A 22776-nucleotide genomic window follows, 5' to 3' on the forward strand; every position below is an offset into this window, starting at 1 on the left:
TTCTATGTCAAAGCATAAATTGTTGTGGTATATAGAGTCCATATTATGGTCTCTGAGGAATGCAGAAAAAGTTTTATTGACATGATTCCTGACTTTGTCTGTCTGTGAACAGAATATGTTTGACTACTTCGATTTCTGCATTTAGCAAATGTTGGAGAAAACCACAGCAGTGCGAGGGAAAAGTGTCATTAATTTACCAAAGGTAGCCTTAATTAGGATTTCCAGTCCTACGGCAGTAAGTGTGCCTAGGCCATTGACATCGCAGCGCATAATCATGAGGTCTGGATGTTGGCAATGCGCAATGCTTTCAATCAAAGGTGGTAATTTATGCCATTTTAACTCTCTGTGGCCAACCCAAGTAATATCCACATTAGGCAAACCCAAGTCCCCAACAATGCCACTCTTTCTAGCACGCTCTCTGGCCCACAAAACAAAGCTATGACCGACAATCCACACTCTAAGAATTTTAAAGGCAAGGAGGAGTAGCACACAGAAGAAAGCTGGAGCTGAATGAGACAGTTTTCAAAATGAAAGGCAGTTAAAATGGAGGACAGCACCTAATTTAATAAAGAACACATTTGGTTGGATGATGTAAATTTACAGGTAATTAAAATTAGTTATTGATTTTAAGCAAAAAGTAATTAGATCTGTGATTGACCCTGGATTTTCTTTTTTTAAGTAATGCTATTTTGGATAGGTTTATATTTCAAAATAGTCAACCACACCGGCCATTTTTGGATTTGAAGATAATAAGCTGCTAACAGAAATTATTGGGAACTTTTGACCTACCAGTCCAAGTGAGTGTTCCAAAGGTGGTTGCTATTGAAACTGAGCTAATATAGTGTAGGGGGAAGGGTCCCAAAGAGACTGTAATTTTAAATTTAAAAAGTGAGTGGTTTAGACACATTGATCATTATGGAGTTCTTATCCTCTAATTCAGTACTATCTCATAAAGTAAAATGTAGACGCAAAGTAATAACAGTGCAATGTTCAATGCTTAAACGGACTCCCGTATAAATTGTTGAATACGCCGGGAAGATACATGGGGTCGTGGTGAGAATCGCAGCAGATTTTAGAATCCACCCTCAAACACTACCAGATTGGGCTTCTGAACGAGAGACTAAGAAAGAGTTAAAAAAAACCTGACCATTGAAAAATTAAAGAAAGGTTAGGTTTTGATAAGTACATCAGTATCATTGAAAAAATAGTGGGAAAGATTGCCATTATTGATTCTATTGTAATGAAAGTGATGTACTATTCTTGTTCTGTAGGTTTGACCATTTGCCTCAGAAAAGATTTCAAGTGATACTGACTTAAAAATTGGAGAGCAGCATAGAGATTTAACAGATATGTTAATAACTTTAGTCTTTTAAAAAGTATATGTATATCCTGAGTTATGAGTGCATGTAAAGTGAAAGAGAGTGTATAGGTTACTTGCATAGCCAGACACATATCGAAGGAGGCACTGATATACTCAGGTGCATATGTAGTCAAATACTGATGCAAGTAGTCACCCAGTAGTACAGTAACTGATATATGCATGTATACAGTCAGTTATATAACCATTTGCACAATGAAACATTAACTAACAAATCAAGTGACATACAGAGACAGTCAGTTACAATTAGGAGACTGACACGTTTGCTAGCAGTAAAGAGTGGTAAAGGGAATGTTCTTGTCCCCTAAATATGGTTTCAGTGACTTATCCTCAATTGCTATATTTAATTTATTTGTGAGTCCATAGTTCAGCCCTCTACCTATGCCCGGGGTCTGTAATTTAAATAATAGTAGTGGGATGTCTCAAGCCCGCTACTGCAGAGCATGTGTATGCAGTTTCACTGCCAGGCCGTATTGGCATTTAAAACTCCTTATCAAGCATTAAACTCCCCTTTCCCTACATATAAGTCATCCCTAAGGTAGGCTGTAGGAAGGCCATAGGGCAGGGTGCTGTGTGCCTAAAAGGTAAGATATGTACTTTGAGGTTTCAGTGATTACATGCACGCTTACAAACCCATATGCCCAGTTATACATCCAGTCTCCCACGCATTCTGTGACTCACATATCTATTTACAAATACATAGAGCCACTCACACACCCAGTCAGTCAGCAATAAAGGCACTTGCACATTCACTCAGAAACAGACATAGCAATTATGTATCCAGCAGTATCTAAGCTTATTTCACCCCCTTGGCCAAGCTGATCGCCCAGACTGGGATTAAATCCACCTCCTATGCCGATGATATTCAGCTACTCTTCACTTTCAATACCCCTTCCGCCTCTGCTTTCGATCCGCTGAAATCCTGCCTTCGAGACATTTCTAATTGGATGGATGCCAACTCCCTCCGACTCAATGCAGGTAAAACGGAGATTTTGTTCTTCAACTCCCCATCCCCCCTGGATCCCAGCCTATGGTGGCCAGTCGATTTAAGCCTAGCCCCCATCCCCAAAGACTCGGTTAGAAACCTAGGAGTGCGTTGGGACAGCCACCTCAGTTTTAACACCCAGGTACAAACTGTAGCAGCCTCCTGCTTCGCAAAGATCAGGACCATTAAACGGCTTATCAATTACTTACCAGCGGACTGCCGTAAAACGGTGATCCAGGCATTGATAACATCCCATCTTGACTACGCCAATGCCCTCTATCTTGGTATCACAGCAGGCCTTTGTCATAAACTTCAGACGGTCCAAAACGCCGCCGCACGGCTGGCGGAGAAAGTCCCCGCTAGACACCATATGTCCCCTCACCTCCGTAAACTGCATTGGCTACCCATTGCCAAAAGATGTGTTTTCAAAGCCATGACGCTGGCCTTTCGAGCGTCTAAAGGCAATGGGTCAGCCCATTTGAAAAACACCTTGCGACCGGATGTCAACTCAAGGACATTACGTTCCAATTCCCTATTCTTCCTGGACACCCCACGATTCAAACGAGCGCGAGCAGGTGGAAAAACCTTTGAGGTCCGTGCCACTCAGTGTTGGAACAAGCTTCCGCTTGCCTTACGCACCTGCCAAACTGAATCAGCATTCCGTAAATCCCTGAAGACACATCTCTTTTCTTCTTAAATCAGGCTTGCTATATCCTTTGCTCTCTGTTTTTCTGAGTTTCTAGCGCCGGGACGCCCCGTTGGGGCAGCTGTGCGCTTTACAAAATACACAAATAAATAAGCTAGTTGTACACAGTGTTATATACCCCAACAAAATCTTGCACTTTGGAGGGACTACCTGTCCCATAACTCTACAGGGATAGGCGGAGTCCAGCATCATCACCAACATCTTTGCCCAGCGCTCTTAAGCACATTGGGAGTCCTGTGCCTTGGGATGTGTGCGGGCCACACACATGCGCAGCCAGCCCAAACGGCAGGCCCAACAGGGGCAAGAGGAGACCGCACCCCCACTCGGGGTCATTTTCTTTCTAGGACGGCACTCTGCACCCCGTAAGTTGAAGGTGAAGTGGGCCTGTGGTAAGGATTCTTTTGACTTTTCTTTCTCACTATGTTTTTTGAGATTATCAACCTGCCTGAACAATTGGGATGATCACCGTCCAGTGCACCTGCTTGTCTGCCCCACCTGCAAGATAAGATATCTCTGGGAAGAACTGAGCATTCTGTCATTATTCCCTACCCCAGCAGAGCCAACAGGTGGGGAATCGTAAGGCCAATGGCCATGCTTTTGAGCCAGCTGCCTCCAAACCCCTACAGTAGAAATCAAGTATCCTATCCTTTTTTATCATCAACCATGGGTGCACTGGAGAAGAAAATTACAAATGCGGAGGACGAGTTGGCCCATGATGGGGGGAGTAGGCTCTGAGGCTGTGGCTCCAGAGGGAGACTCGACACAGGGTGACCGGTCCATTTCAAATACAATTTCCATCCAGGCCCAGATTGACAATACAGCAGTATCTTCAGGTACAGAAAGATCACTCTTGATGGACAACGGATCAGACCATGTGGGTGACCCTCTCCCCCCATTAAGGAAGCAGAAAAAAAAGAAGGGACGGATCTTGCCGGAGGTCATGGCTCACCATCCCAATAATAGGACAATTATGTTAACAAGTCTATGGAGGCCTTTATTGACAATAAAATACAGTCTTATATGGATATTTTTTATTCAAAGCTAGAACTTCAAATTAGGGGCCTATTTTGTACCCTTCAATCACGTTGAAAAAACACTGAGTAAGACCTCTTGAGTTTAAGGGGTGTATCACCACAGGCTGTTACGCAGTTACGCTTAACACTATTTGACAACGGTCCTTTAGTAGACATAACCATACAGAAGAGATTGCTTTTATCCATGCTTAGCGATAAGGTTATTCCTAAAACAAACAAACAAACAAAGGCTGACTTTCCACACGCGATATCCTGCTGAGTCGTTCACACAGTGGAGTTACTGACAGAGAGACTACTGAGGTAGCACTCCTGGGCCCTATGTTTAATCAATCACCGAACAGACAAGTCCAGCAGCCTAGTTCATCTAGGGGCATCATTATTGACCTTCCCCCGAAGTACTTCCTTATGTCGCAATCCTTGGCAAAGTCCTGCCTTTGACTGGTAACATTCAGGAATCATATAATCAGTTGAAAAACAAAGTGACTCACTGGTTGGTTTTAAATTTTAATTTAGGTCCAGCCATTTTTTTTTACTGTATTGACATGGCTCAGAGGGTTAGATGGATGGGGAAGGACAATTAATCAATGGGGGCGATTACATAGTCATCAATTTCAACCGTGCAAATGCGGCAGAGAGGTACTTGCTGTAGCAAGTTCCTGTAGGTGCTCATTGAATTTTAACATTCAGGTTCTACCCCTGGGCTTTTTTCTACAGACCCAGATCAGTTTGCTCAATGCCCTGGTCCTTGGTTAACACCCAGAGATTAGGTCATCCTCGCTTACAACCTCCTCCTCCCCATGTGGTGTCTCATAAGAAGTTTGCCCCTTTGAGCCAGTTGGATTCCTATGATTGATGGGAGATTTACCCACCTCTGTCATAGCCCAATGAGTCATTGTATCTATCCTTGTAGGGAATCCTCACATGTTACCAGTAACAATATTCTTTTGATAAACTGGAACATAGCAGGGATTTCCTCCAAATTCTCGGACCTGAACAAACGTTTCCAACCGATATGTTTACGAGACACATGGGAGACAACTAATGCTGTTCATTTAGAGAGCTATAAAACATTAATTACCCCAGACATTCATTCACTGGTTGGAAGGGCTAAAGGGGGAATGATTATTTACATATCACTTCCTACTATACAAGCCCTCAAGATTATATTTGCTGGATCTTTAGTAGTCTACTTATTAAACTTTTATAATGCAAAAACATGGCTGTAGGTCACATCTAGCGCCCATAGTCTGAATGTGTATATCCGCTCAATAGTCAAGCATCGGAGGGGGCAGATGAATTTAATTGTTGCTGGAGATTTTAATACACATTTTTGTGAAGTTAACATACATATACGCATTATTCCACATGAGGCTTTGATTGCACCACAGAGATGCTTTCTGACACCAGGGCTACACCTGGAACACACCAAAGAGGAGACTTAGTAAATGATGATATAAAATGATTTTAACCTTGAATTTACAATGGATAAGCAGACAGAATCTCACTCCAAGAGTTGGTTTCCAACTTATATAGGGAGGGACTGCGCCTCCTTTATTGATTATATTTTTGTATCAGCCTTGTAACTTCCTACGATTGTTAATTTTAGTATCTCTTGTCAACCATTTAGCGACCATAATCTGTTAATTTTAACATTGAAGGGGCCAAGTACATCTTTAAAGAGCACTTTAAGGGACATATAGTTCCTCAGAAACACAGCCAGGTCAGACAACTTAGATGGGAAATGGTGGTACCGGAACATTTGGTAAACACACTACTCCTTTGCTATGCCAATTAATTAGAAACCTGCTTAGATCTATCTACCCCTGACCATATGCTTTTATTGATTCTAGCTGCTCAAGGGCTTTACAAAATCTAAAAAGTGTGCTTAAAATAACACAGAGGGATAGGTCCTAGGTTTCCTCTTGAAGGCGTACGTATAAGGAGGAATTAAATAAGAGGAAAGGGATATAAAGGGAAAGGGCATGGGAGGAGTTGGTACAAGTCAGTTTGGGTAATAATTGCTGAGCTTTCTGGTGCACCATCAACAAGCACTGTTTTGCCCAGGAGAATGCCCCTAGCCTATGCCATCATATTCCTGCCCAGCATTTGGTGACTCACTTTAAGGGTATTTATAAATGTACTGTGCAGACTGTCACGGTTGAGTTGGAAATGGTAGAGCAGGAGAAATCAAGCCTTGTTATTACTTTGGAAGAAACCATACAGGGCATTAAGAGTCTCAGTAGGCAGAAGGCTCCAGGTCCTGATGGCACACTGCCTGATTTATTTGTTTTATACTTGGATCTCTGGGCACCATTATTGACCCTGATTTTTAAATGCTGCGGTAAGGGAAGTCCCACCGCCCTCTTGATCATCATCAGTGACTGAGTTAAATTTTAAAAAGGGGAGCAGAGAATAACCTGAGTGTTCTAGGCCGAAATCACTTTTGAACTTGGTTGTTTATGTCCTAGCGCAGGTGTTATTGGAAAGAAGGCAAATTTGGGCTGATGATAATATTATTTCTGATTCCCAATAAGGCTTTCAAATAGGTAGATCTACCATAGATCAGTGTCTAAATCTTTATCTGGTGATTATCAAATATACGATTGACCATTCTGAAATAATACACCTGGCCCTCCTGCACCTTTTGGCTGTGTTTGATCGGGGTAATCGTGGAAGATCCTTTTGAGTTTAGATTTGGACCCTAACATGTTTTTTTTTTAGATGATCTCCATGCTGAAACTGCCACCACAGTAATATTCTCAAACAACTCTGCATGTATGAATAGTTTTAAAACAAGCCACGGGATGTGATGGGATGTATTCTCGCCCCTTTTATGTTTTCTTTATACATAAATGGGTTGGAAAAGGCCAAAGTGGACTGTCCATCTATTGGCTCCTGGCCTTTACCAGTATTACTTTACATGGATAACGCTGTCCTGAATGGCCAATGACCTGCAAACCTCCTTGAATACCTTTGATTTTTTTCTGAGAAATTTAGACCTATCTGTCAACCTCTCTAAGGGGCCTATTAGGCTGGCCACCCTAGCGGTGCTGAGACCGGCTGCCAGTGGTGCAGTGGTCCCTCACCGGCAATTAGGATGCTACCGCCATGGTGGCGGTGGCATACCCCATCCACATCATTGTGGCGGGTGGTGCATACAGCACCGCCCGCCGCAATGCTATGGCAGCACATTGTGCATTTGCATGAACAATGTGGCGGGCACTGCGCGGTGCCTGCCACGTCGTCCATGCAAATGTATGGTACCCCCCCATGTGCCCCTCAACATCCTGGAATCCACATGACTCATTGCCGCCACGGAAAGTCTGCTTCCCGCTGCAATTGTAATATGGATGGCGGTGTCTAGCAGACACCGCCACCATATTCAACCCTTTTCCGCCCGGTCGACTTGTCGACTGGGCGGAAAAGCGGCGGACGGGCTTCCCGTTAATGTATTGACTTTGGAACTACATGCTTCTGACAGATGAGTGGACATGGTTTAAGATTTTAGGACCTCAATGGAAGCCTTCTGACCCAATTTTGAAAAACTGAGATGCTCTTGAACTTTTGTTTTGTTTTGCCCTGATGAAGTCCATGGCTACAGCCGGATGGACGAAACACGTGTTGGCAAGATATGTGACTTGAACCCACTCTGTTAAGAAGATGAATATCATGGAACGTTATCTTGCAAACTTGGAATAAAAACAAGAAGAAAATATTCAGGACTGAAATTTGGACTTAATTTTGTGGCTCTTATTTGTGTGCTGTCTGCTTGGGTAGCCAATTGTTTACTTTGACATCTATAAATTACGCTGCAGTCATAATACAATGTTAGAACAAACCTCTCGTACCTTGGAAATTGGTTTTAAAATAGATAAGTAGGATTTTAATTTAGCACTGAGCACAAGTATGATGCACTTTATCAGACTGGTGGAATGTCCTGAGATAAGAGAGAACACATTCTTTCTTTTGTTTTCTTATCCCTCCTTTTACCTATATGCCCACTTGGGCGCAATCACATGAAAACATTGACACTAGAAGGTGATTGTAACACCCACCAGGGTTTAATGGTAGTAATTGGTTCCATTTGGTTTTAACCGATAATATTGCTTCAATGAACTGCTAAAGAGTATTGCAAAAGACGAGTGCAAAAGTTGCCAGTGCATACATCATGAGAAGGCAGTACTATAGGAATGAAATGGAATGTATAATCAAATGATCTGTTTAATCACGGAGTAGTTAATTAATTTGGAGGTGATTGAGAAAAATATTTGGTCATTGTTTGTCAAAGAATTTTAATATCCAAAACAAGTGAACGGAATTAAGAACTACCAGTCTGTTTTCACTGTTTGGGATTTCAAGTCACAATTAAAACTGTTAAAAGACTATATGTAATGACGCTGCGGTATTGGTGAGCAAAGCTGGTTGTAGCTGAAACAAGTTCAATGGTGGCCTGACATTAATAAAAGATTTGGAGAAACCACGAAAAAAATACGAAGGTGGCCTGACATTGATAACATTTTGGGAGAAACCACACTGAGCTTCATCATCCTTTGTTGTTGAAGGACTATTGGCAAACGTACACGCCCGTTTCTTGTTGGATCCGTAAAGACGACGTGGCCTTCGATTAGGAGTGCGGCGGCAAACAACAAGACCGCAGGTGGAGGAATATATATATATATATATATTACATGTTTTGTGTCTTCTATGTATTTAAACGAGGCATGGGGTAGATTTACTTTGCAAACACATGAAGATGATGGACAGAGTGCTGTAACGTTTCAGACACTCATCCTCAGTCACAGATCTGGGTTGTATCCATCATCATTCTTTCGCTCACTTTCACAATTAAATTAGCATGACAGGTAAAGATATTTGAATAACTCAAACTTTCTGCCTTTGCAGCAGGGTAGCAGGGCTATATTGGAGGTCCCTGCAACAACTACAGTGGAGGGGGCCCCAACCCTTCAAGAAGTTCCCAATTCTACCAGGGGCCCCCATTCAGCCCAAAGCCTAGGAACATCTGAGAGGTAGGAGAGACACAAGGGCCCCTCACCACATTCTGCAGGAGGGGCAAAAGTTTTGCTTTACACCATTGCCTTGAAGTGAACCCTGTAGACCATTCCTACTTATCTTACATCACTGGTATGTTGCACCAATACCTATGAATCCATTGTATTTATTTAATCTTTAGCCATTGCCTGCCCCAGTTATGTACATCCTGTTATCTTATAATTGAAAGCAGAATCATTAATGGAACACATTCCAGACCTTATGGTTTGTAAGTGCATGGGTCTATAATAAACAATTTCTTCCATTTCAAAATGTACAACCTTTCTGCATACATGTAAAGATATACCCTCAAAACGTGCAAAGTAAATACTTTAGTAAACATAGAAAGAGAGGACCAAATTCACAATAATTTCCTTATGATTAGAAGTGACTTACTTTGGTAGTACACCTGGCTTAATTCTGAATTATAGGAGTAGTCCTGGCTTACATTTGGGGCCAAATCACAAAGGTAAATCTACATGTGGAGAACTCCACAGCTTGCTGTAAATCTCTGCCTAGATGCAATTTACTAATTCTGGGAGAGAATTTAACCTAGTAGTAGAAATTTGTAACCCCATCTTTTTGCTTGAGGGGATGAGGACAAGTATAACTCAAAATGCAAGTATAACGCTACTACTAATTGCATTCTGGGAATATTTTAGGTGTACCTCACCCAAACATTATTCTTCAGTCTGTAGGTAGAGATTTTGGTCTATGCTATGTAAATGTATGAATTCCAAAGAGAAGAGAACCAGGCATCACCTGAGGGAAATAAAACACACCAGACAAACATTACTATTGAAAACAAGTAAATAAAGTCCACACCCAGCCCCTTATCTCTTTCCATTGTGCCACAAGATGGTGATAGATAACCCCTTCAATTCTGCACTTGTGTTGTGCCACTGTGTATCTGCTCATGGGTTTTGTGTTTTAGACATACAATGTGTGTGTGTGTGTTTGATTGTCTGAAGATTAGGTTTGGTTGTAAAATGAGTCATGTTTAAAAAATTATAATTTACAATCTACATATTTGTTATTTTCAACTGGGATTGACTAGATGCCTCTTTCCTGTAATTCCCAATTCTGAGTAGGAAGTTCTCTTCATTGAAGAAAATGCATCTAACTAGGTGTAAGACCTTCAACTTAGAAGTATATGAAGTGAGTACAAGAAAGATACATTTGCCAAATTGATACAAATTATAAAAAGATCATAAATTTAGACATTTAAAAAACATAGAATGCAAAATACTTTTTATGAAACAATATTTTCTATATTAAGGAATTTGTTTTCTTTCATATTCTAAACATAATTGCGCCAATTGAGTCTGTTTGCAATTGGTTCCAGAGACTAAGGTAATACATGTTTTACCCAGTGAATGGGTCATGGTATTTCTTCAACAAAATAATACACTCAGTGCTAAATGATTAAGAGTATGCACTGGTGAATAAAGGTCCCATGTAGAAATGTTAGAAAAGTCCTGTGCAGCCTAGATTCACAGTCAGAGAGCCAGCTCTGACTGTGAATCCAGAGTGCGCATGACCTTGCTGCATGGGACCTTCCTCCATGAGCGCTTGCTCTTATTCAATTAAAACCGAATGCTTAATTTCGTTAAAGAAATACCGCAACTGCATGTCCAATCCAACAAACCTGCAATCATATTTAACGCTACTAAGGACTACCATTCCAGTGCCATGAAAAACGTATGGATATTCACACCCCTTGAGAAAAACAGCAGGAACTAGCTACCTTAATGTGTCCACAAAGTTTACACCCCGAGGAAGACCTTCTTGAAACACACCACAGGCCCAACATGAAGGTCGAAATGCATCGGCACACTTATGAACGTGGCCAGGAGCTATCATTAAGTGTATAATCTGCGCATTAAGTTGCGTATTACCGGTGATGAAATTCATGATCTCATCTGTATATATATCTATGCTCTGACCACCATTAGAATAGGGCCAAGTTGTACCGTTTGGACTGCACACAAGAGGGTTCAAATTGAACACTGCCCCAGCTACCCGACAGTGTAGGACACTAGACATGTCAATTTGTATGTTTCTACCTATATATTCCATGATTAATTCTTTCTATATGTTCAGTGACTAATGAGATGCATTCTTCTTGGTCTGTATATGTATTGTTCTTAATTAATGTGTTCACAAACATATACTTTTCTAAATGTGTGAAAATCGTTATATGTACAATGTCTATTTTGTTTATAAGTGTTAAAGAAAGCAACTAATTGAGAAACATGACTCCTTGTTTATTACCTTAAACTGAAGATTAATCCTTTTGGTGTGATATATCTTAGTGTACACTATTGAAGAATATCTCAAGTAAGAATAAGTCAAGTTATTGACATTTGGAGAAAAAATATGCAGGTTTCTTCAATTAAGGAAAGATTAGATTGATTGTCTTGGAGGTACTTTCTTATGAAAAATTATGAACTGATCCTAGTCCCCAACGTCCTTAACTGGATCACTCTCATTTATGATACACACAAGCCCACTAGTAGCATTTAATTTACAGACCCTGGGTAAATGTAGAACCACTTTACGAAGGACTTAAAGGCAAGTTAAATGTGCCAATTGGGTGTAAAACAAGCACTTTAACACTGATTAGCAGTGGTAAAGTGCAGAGAGTGCTGAAAGCCAATAAAAATGGGTTCAGAAAACAGGAGGGTGAAGGCAAAAAGTCTGGGGCCGACCGTGCAGAGCGGGCCAAGTTCAACAGTGCATTTTTATGTATATCGGTTATCACACTTTTATTTCATTTATTGTACATTTTGATTTTCATGAGATAGTGTATATGAGTGTCTGTAATGGCTAAGGTAATATGACCATTTATTTGATTTGATTTTTTAGGGTTTGGACTTTGTGCTAGTAGTGTTATTCCCTGCTACAATTGATTTGTATGTGATTCCCTTGCAGTACCTATGATTGGCAGTGTGTGGTGCCTGACTTAATCCAAGGCTTGGCCAGCATATTTGAGTCTGTTTTGGTGATAGAACTATGGGAGCAGATGAGTGTATAATGCTAGTGAATTACATCTAACTTACTACTTTGTAGCACTCTTGGCTTACTCCTGGAAATCAAGAGTAGAAGAGGCGTAAAATGTTATTAATTGGGCTATTTGTGAACTGAGCTCAAGATACAGGACAGGTGTAGGTGGAAATCTCCAACTGCACCTCAGAGGATGCATTTAGTGGTACATGAAGTAGTGTTATTAAAATATTACTTCACACACTACAAAATGCCTTTTTGAATTAGCCCCAGACTTCTTTCCATGAAATAAATAACAACTTTTATCGTCTGCCTTATTACCGATCCCACTCTCTGCTTGGCTAGATTTAACTGTGATCTTTCCCTTGCTCCGCTGCATTTTGAGTGTTGTACATCGATGTATGTATCTATCGTATGTCACCTGTGTACTGTCTCTGTTCTCCCTTATGTAAAGCGCTCTGATACCTACGAGTCTAGCCAGCGCTATATAAAAATAGATGAACTTACTCTCTGTTTGCATATTTCCTTTCTTTCCTTGTCATTCTCATCTGCTCTGGCTTTTAACCATGCCTCATTTTGCGTCTTGTGTTTTTCCATCATCTCAAGTAGCTCCTAAAATGGAAAACAAGTTCAATATTTTAAACTGTTTCTCTACACACTCAAACAAAATGATATTAAGACATTTCTGGATGTAGACTAGTAAATCTCTTAAATATCAATTCAATACAATGCCTCTGTTTGAATAAAGGACTAATCTTTGCACTGATGTTAATTCCTTAGTTTTGCAGTCGGTATGTTTACAGTCCATTGGCTCTGCAGACAGTTGTAAATTAAATTGCACAGTTACAATTGAATTTAACAGCATTGTGAGTTTATCTATTGATGATACATGCCTTTTATTCTAATTATTTAGTGTGCAAAACATTAAATATGTAGCAAAATGTAAGATAGTCAAACTGATACAAAAGCCATGCTACTGTAGTTTATGTGTTAAATATATTGAGGTCTGATGTAATGACCCATGAATAAAATGTTACTTTGGTAGACAAAGTATCAAATGAACTGTGGTGGAAATCGTGAGAGGGACCTCAACAAAGTCGATGGAAGGCAGAGGTAGAGAGTTGGGCATTGGCAGAAGGGCGTGCCATGCGCCTGGAGAATTATAACGGAATACACAAAAAGTCACTGGCAGACCAATGGCAAAAAGTTGTAGACAGCTTTCTAGCAGCAGAGGCGTAGGGAGAATATAGGGTGCACACATGCAGTAACAGCAGCACAGAGGACACAGCACACATAGAAGCACATTTAGGAGAGAAGCCTAAATGCTGAACTTGGGTGGCCCACCTCTGGCAAAGGAGATGTATTTTACCCCCCCCCCCCCCTTGCAAGGGCCATCTCGAAGCATGAAACCATATACTCACACAGCACACACAAGCTTAGGTCGGTTGCAAGAGTTGACCAAAAGTTTTGTTATTTTATTTTCCAAGTAGCTTTGCTTTTACTCAGCAGCCACTGATATATACTGCTGTCATTATTATTGGATATTATTGCACATTAGATCGTAGATTTATATTGTTGCTGTACATGAAAATGCTCGACTAAAACATGTTTAAAGAAAAAGCTAAACTGTGGTATTAGAAAAGGAGAGTGGCATGGTAGAATATTTGCAGCACGTAACTATTAAGAATTTTTACTGACACTTCAAATAAAGTTTATTTGATTCACAGCACTCTAAAACGTATTATGATGGCTGCATTTGCTCATTCTAGGCTTGACTGCTTGAAACCTGTCTATGCAGCATGCATGAATCTTCAGTGGTTTAAAGTCAAAGACTATATAACAGTATTTTTAATTAACAGACAAATGCTTACACAAGACTCACAATTTCTCTTTATCAAGCACACCAATATTGTATGCATGAGGGCCAGTCCAGGTAGATAGGCATAACCTTTAGGAACATTTATTGTTACTACATTTAGACATTCAGAACATGTATATCTAAAATATTGATTCCATGTATTAATGCTGTGTTTAATAAAAGATGGATGCCAAAATGGTGAGTATCTGAAATATTTTCCCAAACTAAGATGGTATCCACAAAGTGAAAATTACATCCTAAACAAGAACAAACATGGACTAGAGTGTGGCTGCCACCTTTGAATTCTAGTTTATCAAGGTGCTCACCTTGAAGATCCTTACTTTCCAATGGCAGTTTTTTGTCTGATTGCCTCTTGCTCAGTTTGAAGACTGAACTGTGCTATGGTTATCTCTGAAATATCCTCTTCCTAATATCAGCTGAATTTCTTCATTGGAACTGATTGATGTTGATGCATTGCCATCTGTGCTTTTATGGACTTTTCTTCAAAAGGGGCATTGCTTCATGACTAATTCTATTGAACTAAAGTTACTCTTCATCTGTAGAGAGAAAATCTCCTATTTCTTCTAAAGACTTTGAACAATGTACTTGCTTTGGTTTTCTAAACATAGTATAAATAAAATGAATATAATTATTCAAGGTATCTAATCATGCAGCGGAAGTGCTAGACTTTAGACTAACATTTCAGATTGTGTATTGAGGGTAAACCATTTATATTCACAAGAACATGTATTTCCAGAATGACACACAATCTTAAATGTTAAATCAGTTAGTTTAGATAGATAGTTCAGTTCAGGAGACCCTATAGTAATGCTGTTTAATCTCTTCAGGACTTGAATGCAGGAGACAAACCCATATCAGGTCTTAGTAAGGGTGCTACATAGTGATGTGTGTCTTTAACAATTCCCCTTCCCTTCTGTGTTCTCAGAAATGGCTTCTTTGCCCCCTCAGAGTAAGTACAAGGCGGGAGAGATGGAGCAGAATTAAAGGACATCCCTGCAGTGCAGTACGACATTGTTTGCATGATAGGCTTGGATTTACAAGATTGTCAAACACTGAAAGATCCAACAATGTCTTTGATTCTAGATGGCTAATAGCAGGGAAAATAATATGGGATGTGCTTCTTTTGTCTTATAAATACACTTTGGATTACTTCTCCAGTTATCCTTCAGGTGGAGTGAGCTTTTGGATCACTCTGTTCTGTCCCCTATAATCAGTTGTGTAGGAATAATCACCCTGCACCTAGAGAGGTTCCTAGTATGGTTGCATTAGGTTAATGTCATCATTGTGATCCTTTGGTTTTTCAGATTCTCTGAAACCAAGTTTATCTCTTGATATCAAAAGCTCTGCCAATTTTACATTTTTGCAAATGTTGTTATTATCTGGAAGCTACTCCATGCTTAGTTTCTTCTAAATTTGTCTATTTAGTACTCTTCCTTAGCCTTGTTTGGAATTTTCTATTTTGCACTTTTGAGTGTTTCCAGATCGAAGTTTGGTCTATTGACTGAATAATTGAAGAGTGGTGTGTGTAGTGAAATATAAGTTAGCATAAATATTTCAATATCGACCGAAGACGGACACTCACTATCTGTTTTGTAGATATTTGCAATATTTTGAAGTGAGGTAAACATAAGGAATTCAAAGTTTTTTTAATTGAGATTTGTTAATAGTTTGGTAATTGTTAACTTCAAAGCGTGGAAAAATATAATTTTAATTGTGTTTATTTTGACCAGTCTGGTGGTGTGCGCTGCATACATTTTCATGCTATTATAACTTTTATATCCCTTTCCACTTTACACAGCTATACAAACTAACCAAACCCACTTACTTCCTGTTGAAACCCTAAGTCCAACTTGTCACAGATTTTTTTCCCACGATACACCAGTAAATGTTGTTTGTTTTTCTTTTTCTACGTCGAACATTAAAGATTATTGAACATTTGGTGAACAGGCAGGTGAATGGAAAGAAGTTGAACCGCACAGTGTACAAACTGGTATTAGTTATCATAAACACATGACTTATGTGGATATCTACATTTCTGTGGTGAGCAAAAAATATTTGAGCTTATAAATTCTACATCCTCATTCTGTGAATCCATATTACAGGATTTTTTTTTAACAGTAAAGCTAATTTACAATAGTGAAACAACTGCCAGCCTTGCAAATGTTATTGCATAATAAATATTAAGCATGTGAAATGTTGTAATTGTTAATCATGTGAATGGCAAGCGAACAAACCCATATTTTATGGGGGCATACTGTAAAGGGTAAAGGGTTAATCTACAGAAAAAATAATTTCCTATTGAAGAAATAGATAAAACGTGCATTTCCACAGAATTTACTCAAGTAGAGTTTTTCACCAGCAGGAGCACCCCTATACATAATTGACTGTCTTATACTTCAAGGAATACTATTACAGTTTCCAGAAAAGTCAGAAATGTACAAATATTGCGATTAACCTACGGGAGTAGAATCCTGATGTTTGGTATTCCTCTTTCTGAGTCTTGCCCAGTCTAACTATCTTGTAATCCAATATTGATCATCAGCTTCTTTCTCACAAATAAGGATACAGTCTGACCAGCTTTCCAGTTATCTAAATACCGATTGTTTTCCAAACTTCTTTTTTGCAGGTAATTCAAACATTTAGTCGGTACAGGGTGGTGATTTGTATGAAATTTCTTTCAATCTGTCATTTCGTATAATTGTTAATTAATTGTATAATATTGTTGTAAAGTACATTTAGGTTTCTTTGTGCTGTTGGTAATCAGGGAAAGATCCATACCCTATGCTTACAACTGATTGTGTTCTTTCTTTAAGTACTGGTTTATCAAGCTGAAATTTATAACACTCTCTGTATGAAATTCTGTGTTCAATTTCTGTGGTTTTGTGTTTACGTTACTGAATTCAGAATTTAAACTTTTGACCAATCCCTTTCTTAAATCTCTTCAATTATTTTCTTCTGATAGGCATTTATTTCAGAGATGTAGCATTTATAATGCAGAATTTCAATCTAAATGTAGTTAAGGTGCTTCTGTATAAATAGAATTCTGAACTGTGGATCATGCCACTTTGTACTAAGACATTTCTGAAAAATTTAGAGAAGGGAATAGCTCAGCAAATGTAAGAAAGAAAAAAAAAGATACTAAACCTTCAGTTAATGATGTAATCCAAATAAACAGAGAAACTTCTGTATCTCAGGGGAGGAAAAAAGCACAGCCCTCCCAAACATCAAGGTTACTGAAACTTACAAATGCTTTTGTGGGAGCTAGCCTAGCAGTTGTTGTCCGTGCCCACTTTAGTTGCAGCAATATGGTTTCAACCTGCACTGAGAAACCGGATAATTGCTTGCACAAAATGACCTACCACTACTGACAATGAAATACTCGATGTAACACAACATGTCATGGCAAATAGCCTTAAAAGTCTCATTTGGAATAATTTAGTCCTTGCCTCTGGTTAACACAACAAGCAAAGGCAGATCATGAGCTTGCAATGTCAGTGTAAACCTTCTCTATATCTCAGAAAACCCTGAAAGGGGGCATGGCCAAGACGCTGAAGATTGCGGACGCAGTCTAAAGCTGCTCTGCACTGTATGGCCCCAATCTGGCTTAATCCTGCCTGGTTCTCCCTGCGATGCGTGAGGGTAACTGTGAAGAGTCCCTTGGTTCCCTTGATGCTCCTGACGCCCAGAGGCCAAATAAGTGTACACTAGAAGCAGCAGAAGAGGGTTGCAGCAGAGACAGTCCTGGGCTCACATGGCCTCAAGAAGGGTGTATGCCTGTCAGCCGGCTGGAGAGATGGGAGTTGTCTTGCACCACAGGAGCGACTGGGTCACAGCTGGGGAGCTGCACAATTTAGATCTGCTTTGCCCCAGGGCATGTCTGCAGAATGAGAGAGGTTAGATCTGGGAGTGGTGCTAATTTTCCTGGGCCGAGCATCCTGAGCTGATGGCGAAGCGGACTAGCGCGTGCCACGAGAACGGGAGGATCAAAGTGAGGCAACGGAATGATGACTAGGCGCACCCCCTAGTGGTGCCCTCAACACCTGGTTCACGATTGTGGGGCCTGCCAGCCACTGATTGAGTTTCAAGGTGTGGCCTCCCCGTGACATTGTTTTCTTAAATACGGACCAGTGGCCTCCTTTGGTGCTAGGCTGGGCTTCTTGTGCTGCCCAGTGGTCCTCCGTGGGAGGCTGTCAGGTTTCTGGGGCAGGACCTGGCTCATAACCTGGCCTGTCTATTGCAGAAGGGTCCCTCACACCAGCAGCTGTTGTTCTGTTCCTCTCCTTTGCCATCAGCTGAGGGTCATGAGGGATGCCCATCTCACAGCCATCTATTTGGAGTTCGATCCTCCGGCTGTTTGTGAGAGCTGGTTGGCCTCTTTAATAAGGAGGCCAGTTCGGCTCCTAACGGTTTCGGGCAGCAGCGGCACAGAAATCATCTGGACTACTTGTCCGCCGTGCAGATTCCATGGGGGACTGGTGGGTCTGATTTCAGTGAAGGCTGGCTTTTGGATGCATTGTGGACGAGCGGCCTCAACAATGGCAAAAGATAAGGTGCCCACCAAAGGGCAAGCAAGGCACACTTGACAAATTTACCCATGCTGTGGCGAAATCGGCTGAGGTGGACAGTGAAGACAGCTCTCGCGCCATGAGCTCTGAGATCAACATCATCCTGGAGGCGATAAACCAATCATGCACTACCCTGGAGGCGCGGACAGGTGCAAAGGGCTACGACATCATGCTACTGTGCCAGGATTTGCGTTCGGCAGTTGACAGGGTCACGGACGTGGAGGCAAGAGTCTCTGTTGTGGAGAATGCAATGCCTGAGATGGAAAGTATACTCTTACACCTATCCTCATTTTCCACGGGTCTGGAAGCAAGGGTGAACGATGCTGAGGGAAGGGCCAGCTGGAACAATCTTCGTTTCATGGGTTTCCCAGAAGGTTGTGAGGAAGCCTCCCCTGACATGCTCTTGATTCAGTGGATTTGCTTTATCACGCCCGCTTCATCCTTTTACTCCTGGTTTGTTATTGAGAGAGCACATAGACCTTTAACCCACAGACTGCCCGTGGGCTCCCGCCCAACCTATGATTGCACGTATACTCAACTACAAGGACAGAGATGCAATTCTCTGTCATGTCCATTAGGAGGATTTGCTTGGTTTCAATCTCACAAAATAATGATTTTCCCAGATTACACCAAGCTGGTCCAAGATCAACGTCGCTCATTCCTCGAAGCCAAAGAAAAGCTGAGCAGTCTCAACATTAGAGAAATGCTGTTGTTCCCTGCTAAACTTAAAGTGATCTTCCAATCTCAAACCTTCTTTTTCGAGACTCAGGAGACGGTTTTCTAGTGGACAGCCGAGCGATGTCAGCTTTGGCTGCATACACCCCCTTCTCGACAAGTTGATTCCTAGGAGGCTGGCCAATGGGCCCTTCCCGCAACGCACGAGAAACATGGGGGGCAACAGAAACCACTCGATTTCCTCCTGGTGCAGGAAACCAGACATCTCGGATGGGGTGGGAGACCTTCATGATTACTTAGCTGGGCCCTCATTGGTGCCCCGCGATTTTGAAATGATGTTGCCCCATTGCCTTATTCGGTGACACCATAATGCATCTCAGGCAGCCTTCTACCATTGCCTCCAAGAGGCAAGGCAAGTAAATTGTGCTTCCTGCTCCGACGACGCTTGGTTATGAGTACTTATAGACACAATCCTCTTGAATTCTGACTATGTTGGGGCTTGTCGGTGTGGTTGGCTGGAGAAAACCAGCAGCGTACCTCCCCCGGTGTGAGACTGCTAGCACCCACATGGGTTGCACTCTTGGCACAGGCCAGATGGCACCAGTATTAGGTTTATTTGAGGTAGGATCCATTGGGGCATGGGGCACCATCACCCCATTGGCACCGGTGGCTGACCTGCCATACAAAAGATACTTCAGGTTCTAGGAATATAGGGTGGGTGGGTTGGGATGTGTATGGTTATTGTGTTGGTTACTGTTGTTGTTTTCTGTTTTTCTTTAAGTGGAGGATGCACCCACAACACCAGATGGCCACTGTCCCACATACTGTCATGATCTACACATTCCCAACACAAGATGGCTGATGACAACCCAGCCTGGCTTGATCGGGTCCAGCTAATGTCCTGGCATTTTAATGGCCTGTTAGATAAAATCAAAAGAACAGCTATCATCTGAGCTGCAAAAATGCTACATGCCGACATCCTGTTCTTGCAGGAAACACACTTGCTGGGAAACAGGGAGTTCCCTTCTTGACCTGTTAGGGTTATGCTCACTGTTTTCATTCAGGCTTTACAAGGGGCTCTGGGTGGGGGGGGGGATTATGGTCATGGTAATTCCTATGTAGTGCAGCACAACTGAACTGACCGGTGGGGCAGATGCATGGTCAGCTAGTTGGGGAGCCCCACTAACCAGTTCATTCCTCAAGGTACTCCCCAATCTCATTGGCATTCTGCTGGTAGGGTCCTTGGTGCTGAGAAGGGACTGGAATGGGGTGATACATGAATGCCTTGACAGGTTCATGGAGGTGTTTGGCCTCATGCCTTGTTGCTCCCTAATGCACTCGTTCTTGCAGGCAATGAGCTTAGCAGATGTATGGCCGGGGTTCCATCAGTGGGATAGGGGCTATACATTCTATTTGGGGGTGCATATTGCCTACTCTTGATTGGACTAGTTCCTCCTCCTGAGGGCTAAAATTCACAAGGCACTGGATGCGCAAATCCTTCCTTGAGGGCTTTTGGATTGTTCTCTGATAACCCTCTCCCTGCGCAGGGCCCACTCCAGGCAATCATTCTGCTGACCTTTGACCCCATGGTCCCTTCAAGATTCAGTGGAAAACACAACGCAACTTCCTACACCTAGTTATTTCAACATTAGGCACTAAGTCCATATGATAAGGCAAGACCCACAGTCAACGGTGTACAAAACTTAATCACTTCATTTATTTGCTGGTTTTTTCATTTTTTCATTTTTTACGACAACATATACATGTAAATTTCAAACTGTATGTAAATACAAAGAATACATATTGCATCACAACAATAAAACACACTTACGACTTATTTTCAACAACTCACTACAGGATGGCATGAATGAAAGACACATATACATAATAAAATACAAACAATGAGACAGTGAACATCAAAATAACCAAATAGACAAAAATGTTAAAAAACAATTATACATAAGACCAGCGCCGACGCTCGTTTCGGAGATCCTATATACAGACTCCTTCTTCAGGGCATATTGGAATGGTCTAGTCAGAAGGTAAAAGTTACTGGACCTAACTTCATGTCCAACATCATGCGGTGAAGATACAAATTCAATATTGACAACCGTTGGTCTGTGGGTACAAAAACCAGAATGAGCATATTTGATTTAATTTTTGTTATTTGTCAGGCTGGGAGCTAATGCCAAGAAGGAAGAATTTCCATTACCCAATGTGCCAATAACACCAATGAAAAGAAATATGTGAATAAAGAAAAGAGAGTACCAACCACCTAGTTTTAAGAATGTAAATAAATATACACATACTTGATCAAAACTTCAGATGGGCACACCAAATATACGACCACTTCAATTGGTGTATTTATTATTTTTTTGAAAAGAACTGAAAAGAGATCGAAAATAAATATGTGATGATGATGAAACTAAAAAAGCATAATAGACTACAAGTAATGTAGTTTATAGCCTAAAGAAACTTCCAATTTTATAAGTAACTCCTGGAGCGAGGGGGAGAGAGAAAGAATGCGCGCTTGGGATAATAGCCTTTAGATAGTCTATGCGGAGTAACTCAGTAGCACCAGAAATAGAAAACATATAATTACCAATGGAACACTGGTTGTATACAAACAGTGTCACTAAGATTACGAAAACGACACTCAGTTGTGAATGAAGATTGCCAAATGGCCTCTCCCCCTCGCTCCAGGAGTTACTTATAAAATTGGAAGTTTCTTTAAGCTATAAACTACATTACTTGTAGTCTATTATGCTTTTTTAGTTTCATCATCATCACATATTTATTTTCGATCTCTTTTCAGTTCTTTTAAAAAAAAAAAAATACACCAATTGAAGTGGTCGTATATTTGGTGTGACCATCTGAAGTTTTGATCAAGTATGTGTATATTTATTTACATTCTTAAAACTAGGTGGTTGGTACTCTCTTTTCTTTATTCACATATTTCTTTTCCTTGGTGTTATTGGCACATTGGGTAATGGAAATTCTTCCTTCTTGGCATTAGCTCCCAGCCTGACAAATAACAAAAATTAAATCAAATATGCTCATTCTGGTTTTTGTACCCACAGACCAACGGTTGTCAATATTGAATTTGTATCTTCACCGCATGATGTTGGACATGAAGTTAGGTCCAGTAACTTTTACCTTCTGACTAGACCATTTCAATACGCCCTGAAGAAGGAGTCTGTATATAGGATCTCCGAAACGTGCGTCGGCGCTGGTCTTATGTATAATTGTTTTTTAACATTTTTGTCTTTTTGGTTATTTTGATGTTCACTGTCTCATTGTTTGTATTTTATTATGGACATGTGTCTTTCATTCATGCCATCCTGTGGTGGGTTGTTGAAAATAAGTCGTAAGTGTGTTTTATTGTTGTGATGCAATATGTATTCTTTGTATTTACATACAGTTTGAAATATACATGTATATGTTGTCGTAAAAAATGAAAAAATGAAAAAAACAGCAAATAAATGAAGTGATTAAGTTT

General features: G+C 40.8%; 1 protein-coding gene across 3 annotated transcripts in view; it reads right to left on the reverse strand.

The window, feature by feature from the left end:
• LOC146865898 (kelch domain-containing protein 10-like) overlaps positions 1-22776 on the reverse strand; it is a 603680-nt gene that overhangs the window by 54956 nt on the left and 525948 nt on the right. For all 3 annotated transcript variants that reach the window (XM_085640780.1, XM_085640782.1, XM_085640781.1), the window contains one exon: positions 12666-12770. In XM_085640780.1, coding sequence (XP_085496906.1) covers positions 12666-12770 — 105 coding nt within the window. The remainder of the gene's footprint in view (positions 1-12665; positions 12771-22776) is intronic.

Source organism: Triturus cristatus, chromosome 2_1 (assembly GCF_964204655.1).
Source record: "Triturus cristatus chromosome 2_1, aTriCri1.1, whole genome shotgun sequence".
NCBI lineage: Eukaryota > Metazoa > Chordata > Amphibia > Caudata > Salamandridae > Triturus > Triturus cristatus.